The sequence below is a fragment of the Ixodes scapularis genome, unplaced genomic scaffold, assembly GCF_016920785.2.
Source record: "Ixodes scapularis isolate PalLabHiFi unplaced genomic scaffold, ASM1692078v2 PGA_scaffold5__190_contigs__length_132052651, whole genome shotgun sequence".
NCBI lineage: Eukaryota > Metazoa > Arthropoda > Arachnida > Ixodida > Ixodidae > Ixodes > Ixodes scapularis.
Genome location: NW_024609880.1, coordinates 40273135 through 40282412, shown reverse-complemented (window position 1 = coordinate 40282412; position 9278 = coordinate 40273135). Strand labels below are relative to the sequence as shown.

The window sequence follows — 9278 nt, the reverse complement described above, 5'->3', positions numbered from 1 at the left end:
AAACAATAAAACTGCTCACGAAAATATTTATTTAATGATCGTCCTTTCTTTTCTTCATACTTAAAATCCGGACATTTATTGATTTCAACCCTCCATATCTTTCAGAATGTACAATGATTCCAAAAGCACGGTATACAATTTCAGCGCATTAACAACAACGTCACTGGGTGGTATTTTCTTTTCTTTAATTATTGATGATCTCGTGTTAGAGGAACGTCCCTCCGGACACCAGTACGGCCGATCCTACCATGTACGTGCTCCTCGGGCCGCACATAAAAACAATCATTTCAGACATTTCTAGTGGTTTCGCAATCCGCTTCATTGGAATCTCCGCAATTATGCCTTGTCTAACATCATCAGGGGTGCTCTGTGTCATCAGTGTGTCCGTGAAACCAGGGAGAATAGTGTTGACGCGAATTCCCTTGAGTGCAACTTCCAGCGCCACAGATTTGGTAAAGGAGATGACGCCACCCTTCGAAGCCGAGTACGCACTCAGGTACCTGCGACCACCCTTGCCAGATACGCTGGCAATGTTTAAAATGGTCCGGCCTGTGGCGTTCTCATTCTTGAGCATCATTTCCACCGCTGCTTGAGTGACGAGGTAAGTGCCCTGTATTTAAAGAACAATACGTTAGTTGCTTTACGACTCTCAACATGCAAAAAAAAATAGCTTGTTTCACATTAAGTACCAGCGAATTCTAAGCTCCAAGCACGAGCATGGTTACCTGAACGAAGCTTCATCTTCTTGAGGGCGCATGCTCGTTATTGCCAATCTGAAATCCTGGAGTTTGCTATCGTAACTGCTGCTATTCTCATTGTCAAAATAAAACAAAGTATGCCGTCGGTAAATGACTCGTTCGTGCTCTCTAGCAAAGTTTCACAGCACCAGCATCAGTAAAATAAAATGAAATTTTAGTTTACATGCATTCAAAGTCGGACCGATTAAAATTTATATAAAAAAAACTCCCAGAAAGAATTCCTCCCTCACCAGTCGCTGTTTGTGAACCGTGAACGAGTACTTAAAAATCAACACAGTAGTATTTGAGCAAAATATAAAAATCTCTGTACTGATGATTTTCAATAAACTACCACTGTAAATGCTTCGCTAGTGTACCCATTGAGGTTTGAGGAAGAGGGGGGAACCTCTGATTATCATAATATTAACCACCGAAAAAGTATCGAAGCTTGTCCATTTTCAAACTGTTAAATACTACTTTGGTGGGCTAGGCGGGCGAAAGCAGTCCCGCGATTCAAGACCACAGAGCAGAGCATAATCTGTATGTTGGTACCAGTGCCATCTTTTTCTCAAGTGCTGAACAAGAAAAGAATGAAAACAAAAATTAAGTATTGAAGCCTCTTCCTTTTCTTTCATTTTTGCAATAATTAGACGTATTGTCCACGCAAAATAAAATAACACCCGTGATATTTTTTTAATAATATTTCTTGTCTGCGTTGGTTTGTCTGAAAGCTAATTTTTAAAAATTCATATTGTTCTTTGTCATTCTAACGCTGCTGAAAGCTTGCATATTGTGATAATGACACATGTGGCATCAAGTGTCGGACCACTCTCGACCGCTGGGAGAAGTGAGCAATCGTCACAGATTCCCATCTATCCCACGTTACCACCAGATTCAAAACAGACCTCTAGATTTTTTTTCTCGTCGTCTGCCATTTCCCAACGCAACTTTGTCTCCAGAACAAGCTTTCCAAAACGCAACCTTAGTTTCATAAGCTTAATTTCAAAACGCATCTAGTGTTGCGTCTAAAAGAAGATAAATTATATTAAAGCAGGAAATGCTATTTAAAGAATCCTCAATCCCAAAATTTCGTCTTTCCGTCTGTGCATGCCCGGCAAATTTAGGACAAAATTTGAATGGGTGTTTAGTTAACAGGATGTCGATTTATACCATATGACCTGACGTCACTTGATTTATACACCAATTACGTTTTTCCGCCCAATATCGAAACGAAAATTGATGTTACGTTAGCCGATGTCACGGGGCACCTATTTTCCTGCCGATATTTGGCGAGGAAACGTAACTGATGTATAGATAACGGGTAGGACACTTCTCCTATACACTAATTACGTTTCACAGCTAAGTTTAGCGGAAACATTTACGTAACCTGACCTCACGTCACAGGACGTATGTATGGATCCACTCTCCCTTTCAATTTACGAGAAATTTTAAATCACCTGACCTGACGTCACGTGATCTATCCACCAATTCACTTTTCCTTTTAAGTGTAAAAAAAGAACTTTAATGTCATGCGTCCCGACGTCATGAAACCTATACGCCAACTTACTTTAACCGATAAATTTAGCCGAAAATTGACTTCAGGGGACCTGATATCACTTACCTATACAACATTTCAGTTATCCTGCTATATTTGGCGAGGATATCAATTCACGTGACATAAACACTTTCAGTTTTCGCCCTAACTGTAGTGGAGAATTTAGAGGCATCCGCCCTAACTGCACCTGACCCAAACATCAATAAAAATTCCTAATTAAATCTAGTCAAAAAGTTGATGTCACTCGACTTATTCGCGGCGAGTTTTTGTGTATTCACCAAGTGGAAGCCCTCATACAACCCAAAGTGGGGACTCCCTCGACGCCGCCACTGCTTCTCAAAAACGGATGGATCTTCATTCAGGCTCGCTGTCTCACTAGTAAAATTTCATTTTGCCTTTTTTTTTTAAAGCGGAACCTTTACGGGTGATACTTTGCAGAGATTTTGAGGTCGTGGGCTGTCGTCGCCGGTATGGAAAAACCTTCTCTCCCCTCTTGGCGCGCGGAGGTGGAAGTCGGTATTTCTCGTTGGCCTAACGCCCGAGGAGAGCGAAGGGGGCAGTCTTAGCGTCCCGTCAAGAATGGCGCGACTAAGGGAGAACCTTTTTGTCGTCTATTTCAAACAGCTTTTCTCCACACATTCCTCGCGTTTTCCCAAATCCCACTTTGGAAGTATCCAGTTGCTATGCGTAATGTTTGATGGTTTTAGAAGCTTCCATCGTGCTTACCGACTTTCCGGTCAACAATGATAATTGTTATCCAGGAAGCTTCGATCCTGATGTACGCGACGGCACCATTTCATTCGCATTTCACGACCGTACTACAGCTATCACTTTCGTTTCTTTTTCTTCGTAGCCCTTTATTCTTTCTTTTTTTTTTTTGCATTTGTCGTGGATGATTACTAATTCTTCGTCTGGCAGGTCTTGATCCTAGGATTTCATGGTGCTAATTTGAGTATTCTTTCTTTTTTGTCATGGGCACAGCTTGTTAAAGCTGATCCTATTTAGCTCACTTATGTTTTAAATTTACATATAGCTTTCACCCTTTCCTTTATAGTTTAAAAAAATCCCCGTCCTACTTCGTTGGAGAGGAATCAACCGCTCCATTGTTATCTTGGTTTCAACCTTTAAGATATAAATACTAGTAACTCTATTCATATTGTTGCCGCTTAAAAAATATGCAAACGAAAAAACAATTTATACATCCTCGATGGAAAACATGTCATGAAAGAAATTTACAACGAAAAATAACATTTTTAGAGCCATAATTACGGCGCGAGAAAGTTTTTTTAGGCGAGATATCATGGTCCTTCTTTCCACTTTTCTCTCTTGCACCTGTGCGCTCCGCGCGGAGGAGAAATAAGCCGCTTGGAATGACTTTGCCGGTCGGCTGAAAAACGTACGCAAGCCTCGTGCGACTTCCACTTATCTTCCGGCAGACTGTGTTCTCGAATTTCTGTGCTTGTGGTGGTAGCAGTGATAGTATGCGTCTTTTGCATTGGATCCGGATTTGAAACGTAAATTTCTCGACCAGCTGAAGCAACTAGTGCTTCGACCCTATGAGGCGGCCACACTATGCTCGGCGCACCGAGCACTTCACTCACACGGGGATAGATGGCGCCCAAGTATAGGGTCCCTCCCAAACCGACCGCTCCGGTTGTTTCTCCCAGCGGTGGTCCCGCGTTCCCTCGCTCACCGCTTCTTCTTGTACCTCACCGCCGCCACGTCACCACCAAGTCGAAAAAGTCTGTAAATCTGTGTTCTCTTCCGTCTTCGAGTTAAGGCTTACCTTCGTGCACGATGGTGGCACTTGTGATCGACACACCACCAAAGCGAAACACGAGGCCAGCCACTGGCCGCACACCACCATAACACCACCACACCGCGAAAAATGCGGGCAGGCTACGCCGCCGACACCGTGGCCGCTTAGGTGGGACATCATATTAGAGCGCCCTCTGCGGCGGCGCGAAACTAACTACCCCTGGTTCCAGACTAGCTACGAACATGATCTGGTCGCTCGTTTCCCGCGCGAAGAGCGGCCAGAGTCATCACCTAAATGTATTTCTTCCACCGTGTCTTGGAGTAAGCAACCACTAAATCAAAGAAATTAATCCAGTATATTCTGCTGTGCAGTATTCACGTTTTTCATCGGGAGATACCAGATCTATGAATACGCGTGGGGTAAACACTTCGTGCTATAAAGGAGCCTAATCAAATGCAACTAAATTTGGTTACACCCTGAATTGCCCTTGATTTAACGACGAAAACGATGGCGCTCACTTTGGTACAAAAAAAAAAAAACGATAACTTTGAAACGTAATGGAAGGAATATGTCTACATTCTGCCACATACCAGCATAGCGCAGATTTATCATTCAGAGCACATGTTGCATGTTCTTTTTATAACTTGTAAAAGCTTTTTCGGTAGGTCATATGATATGGTTAGTAAGCCCGATAAGTCCGCTACGTAAGTATAAGCCCGATGCGTAAGACGATTTGTGGAAATTCATAAAAAAATGTAATTAATACGAATAAAAAAAACCTGTGGAGAAGGCAGTCGCTCGTTCTACTCACATATAGATTGACGCTCAAAACTTTGTCGAAATCGGCTTCAGATACATTTGTTACGAGGGATGGTCTATGGACGATTCCAGCACTGTTGACAACTATGTGGACGGTCCCGTACATTTCCTGGACTTTTTGAAAAAGGTGTGTTACATTTGCCCTGACTGACACATCGGTGTGAAGTGCCGTGTGGTTCTGTCCTGCGAAAAAAAAAAAAAAGGTGTAAGTGCAACAGTCAATAATTTGTCAACTTGGAATCCCATATATTGTTTTGCCAGCATCAATAAAACACTTAAAGGGTCATTGAAGTAAAACAGTTTTAAAAGTCTGAACATTTTTTATTTGGTTTGTTACTGAAAATATTGTTTAGCATTATTTACGCTGTTAGACGCATTGTAGTGTGGATAGCCCTGCTCTAAGCCCCGCCCGATGCTTTGAAAGCTAAGTATATTTTCTCGGCTCTCATTCCTTAGAGAGAAGATTGACGTGTGAAATGTTCGCTGCAAAATGCTTTCTCCGTGCCGTGATAGTATTTATAGAGAGAATATATCTATGTTTCAGAACCAAATATTCTAAGTAGATTCAGTGTTTTCAAAAATATACCGAGATTGCCTTGCCGCTTCAACTTCAAACGATAACAAACAAGACTGCGTTTACGGCGTACTCAATGAGCGTAGCTCGTTAAGCACGCTTATGTTTAAGAGGGCGAGTCACTATGCGTTCAACAAGGTTCTTAGATGAAAATCTCTTCAACCGACCTAGTTTGTAACAAACAACTGTCGCAAGTACGCGCCTTCGTAAGCGCTGTGGGGGTGGTTGAGTTCGTAGTAAGCGTTGTTTAAGCATAGCGTCCCACGCCTTCAGAAGAGCGGTGCGGATAGGTGATTGGGTTCATAGCGGGAGTGGCCTAAATCTACAGAACCACGTCAACTATGTTGGTTTATCTGGTTTGATTTGTTCCTTTCCGCGTGTTAGTGCTGAATAATGATGTTGGTTCCCGTAAAAACGGCCCCGCTGCATTGTGAATTGAGAAACTGTTGTGAGTCCGACCATGGTTTAATACCGAGAAGATTCTTACCTGCACAGGTAAGAATTCGCTAGTCATTTGTCTGAAGAAAACGGGGCGTTAGTTTGCCTACGTTCTAATCCTTTCCTATTTGAAAAGCAGGTATCTATCAAGTTTTACTGTGCACCTAGCCTACCTAAACGAATATTTTTAAGTCGCGTTTTAACTCTGCGTCACGGCGCTCGCCCACCTTGCTGGCGAATGCCATGCGAAAAAAAAATAATAAGAACAGTAAAACTAGAAGGACAACATATTTATTTTGTTGACTTTTGTAGTCCTCGGTCGCTTAAAAGTTACTACCGCAAATCGATAGACGCCGGCAGATGCTTGTATTGGACCGCGACTCGTGCATGATGGAACGCCAGAACACCGCTTTCATAATCACGTGTTCTGAGCTTTGCAGAACTTTTTAGACGGCGGATGAATAGCGGACGGTCGGAAGCGAAAACGGACGCGGACGCGAAGCTATCGTATCCGCGTCTAATGGGTTCGGCGGACCACGATAGATGGTGGCGAAATAGTGGACGATGCCAGTGGCTGCCGCTCGCCTGCTCGCAGGACTAGCAAGCGCTGTGTCAGACCCCAGACTATGGTGCCTGGAACGCGTCTCCGACGGGTGTGGTTATCGCGTCCAAGAAAGTAGTCCCTCGATTTCCGCCAGATGACGCCACTGATGTGGCATGCTGTCGCCAGTCGCAATCCTAGCGGCTTCCTAGCAGCTTGGGTGTATGTGGTAGTCGCCTGTTCTCCTGTGCGTCGCTCTCCAGCGTGACAGTCCACGGAAACTTCAGCAGCCAAAAATTGGTACTCCGTGACGACAGCTACATTCGCGTTCGGTGGTTGTGCTACTCGCACTTTCTCGTTAGCATTTCTACGAGCACCGTCGGGATCGCGACATGTAACATCATAGCACTTCGGCTTCTGTGACAACATTCGTTGCCACTTCTGGACCCATTTTGATGTACTAGCAGCATAGGACCCTATACACACTAGTGAAAGACGCGCTCCAGGCGTCATACCCAGACTAAAGCACCGGATGTCGCGAAAGGAAACACTCTACTTCTTAGCGTGCTCAGCGGGCCATTCGAGCCAATCTAGTAGTAAAGAGCGGGGAATTTGATCTGTGGGCTGGGCTAAGAGCGTGCCATAACCTCAAACTAAATGGCGTCTAACAACGTAAATATTGCCAAAAGGTTTGTGGAAAAATTCACAAAAACAATATTAAGCTTATACTTTCATTTTCTACTCAGTGTATTTTAATTAGTTTGCTGATTACGTCTCAACAAAAAGGAAATCCGACTGAACGCCACGGAGTGTTGCGGCCGCCGACGATGTAGATGCTTGAGGCGGCGCCATGTTTGTTGGCGCCCAGAGAAGCAGAATCGGCGAGCGCGCGGAAACGTGTTCCTTTTACCGGCGCGGGGACCCGCAGCGCCATGGAGTGGCGTTCCTTGAAACTAGGGCGCGCGCCAGGCAAGGCGGTTTTATTCTCCGCTGGACATTTATGATTTTATAATCACATACATTAAAAAAGCAGATAAACTAAATTATTCATTGAAATCCTACGTTATTCTGAAAGTGATTGTAGCCGTACTCTTTGTATCATGTAATTAGCCCCAGATTACGTCATATTCAAATGCACTTTGAATATCTCAATATTCGATTGATCTTACGAATACGAAAATATACCTATATAACAACCGATAGCAAAAGCTATCTTTTTAATCTTCTGTGAATCTTTTTTTTTTCTTGGTTCATCTGACGATGCTGAAATATTCATGTTGCTACATTAGTTAATTAATAAAAAGTTAGCCAGTTAGGCTTTATCTTTAATTTTAAAAAATAAAATTAAGTATCGCGAAAAACTGAGACAGCTTAGTGCAAAATCGTTGAATTAAAAAGAAGGATCGTTCAATTACGCAGGGGCTCTAAAAAGTGGACAAATATAGGCTACATATCGCCAGATTGTTTCATCTGAGCAAATAAACTTTTGAAGTTTTTATTACACATGTCATGTCATCGTTTAGAGAAATATCGTTTTCATCAATTTTATGAAAAAATCAGAACAATTTTGTTCTGATTTTTTTATATCTGATGTGCACACAAATGAATCGCACGAAACTGAACCTTTTTCTTTTTTTTCAAAACGCGTTTTTATTACGAGAAAAACAAAAATGTTTCCAGATTGGGCGACGGCCCTCCTCCCACTGCGGACCGCATTAGTTGCCAACTTTGCTGTCTTAGGGAAGGCAGGCAAAGAGTGGTACGCCAAAAATGTTTCCTGTTTCATGTAACACTACAAAGTTTAACTCAATTGCGAGCCACTATTATGGGCTTTATGAAATAAAAAAATATATATATATAAAAAATTCATAACTTTAGACCAGGTGCAACAAATACGCTAAATTTCAGGACTTCTACGTTAATATGTATGGCATTATCGAGTTTGAAAACTACACATACTATAGGCCAGGGCACGTAAAGTGTTAATAAAAAATGTGAACTTCCAATAAAAATATTGTCATTAAAAAGACTTGAAAAAACACATTTAAAAAAAAAGACCGATATTAAAAAACGAAATAAAAAAAGTGAAAGCTGCTTACAACTCCCTGTAACGCCGAATTGGAGCGCAGCTCTTGAGGAGGAGGAGGGAAGGGCACTGGGGGGGGGGGGTTAAACTAACCAGGGGGGGTCACGTGACCCCCGATGCCGATGATGTAATCACTGAGGTCACTGATGACGTCATCATTGACGATGACGATGCGGGTACCGATGACGTCATTAGTGACGTCACTGCCCAGGCAGCACCGAGTTCTGGGCCAAAACTTGGCTTGCGTCTGGCAGTTTAGGGCATTAAAAAGCCCGAAGAAGCCAAAGTAGTGCCAAACCTGACCTCCCTTGGCAACAGTCTGGGTATCTTGGCCCTAATTCGCCAAACAAGTGCCAAACTTAGGCTTCGCTGCCGGGTAGTTCGGTTATTATCTGGCATCTTCGGGCCTAAATCGCCTAACAAATGCCAGATTTAGGCTTACTGCCCGTTAGTTTGGCAGATCTTTGGCATTTTTGGGCCAAAATCGCCAAACTAATGCCAAAGTTATCCTTCACTTTTTGATAGTTCGGCTATCACCTGGAACATTCGGGCCAAAATCGCCACAGATGTGCCAGAGTTAGGCTTACTACCTTGTAGTTCGGCAGAGCTTTGGCATTTTTGGGCCAAAATCGCCAAACTAATGCCAAAGTTAGGCTTCACTTTTTGACAGTTCGGCTGTCACCAGGCACATTCGGGCCAAAATCGCCACAGATGTGCTAGAGTTAGGCTTACTACCTTGTAGTTCGGCAGAGCTTTGGCATTTTCGGGC

At 43.1% G+C, this 9278-nt stretch overlaps 1 protein-coding gene across 1 annotated transcript; it reads right to left on the bottom strand.

The window, feature by feature from the left end:
* Nucleotides 1–205: 205 nt before the first annotated feature.
* On the bottom strand, nucleotides 206–5439 carry LOC120838459 (estradiol 17-beta-dehydrogenase 8-like; the record flags this gene model as incomplete). The annotated part of the gene is made up of 3 exons (XM_040208414.1): nucleotides 206–610; nucleotides 4863–5053; nucleotides 5418–5439. Coding segments are annotated over 3 exons (618 nt in total), but the record flags the coding sequence as incomplete, so codon positions are not given.
* Between the last annotated feature and the right edge of the window lie 3839 nt (nucleotides 5440–9278).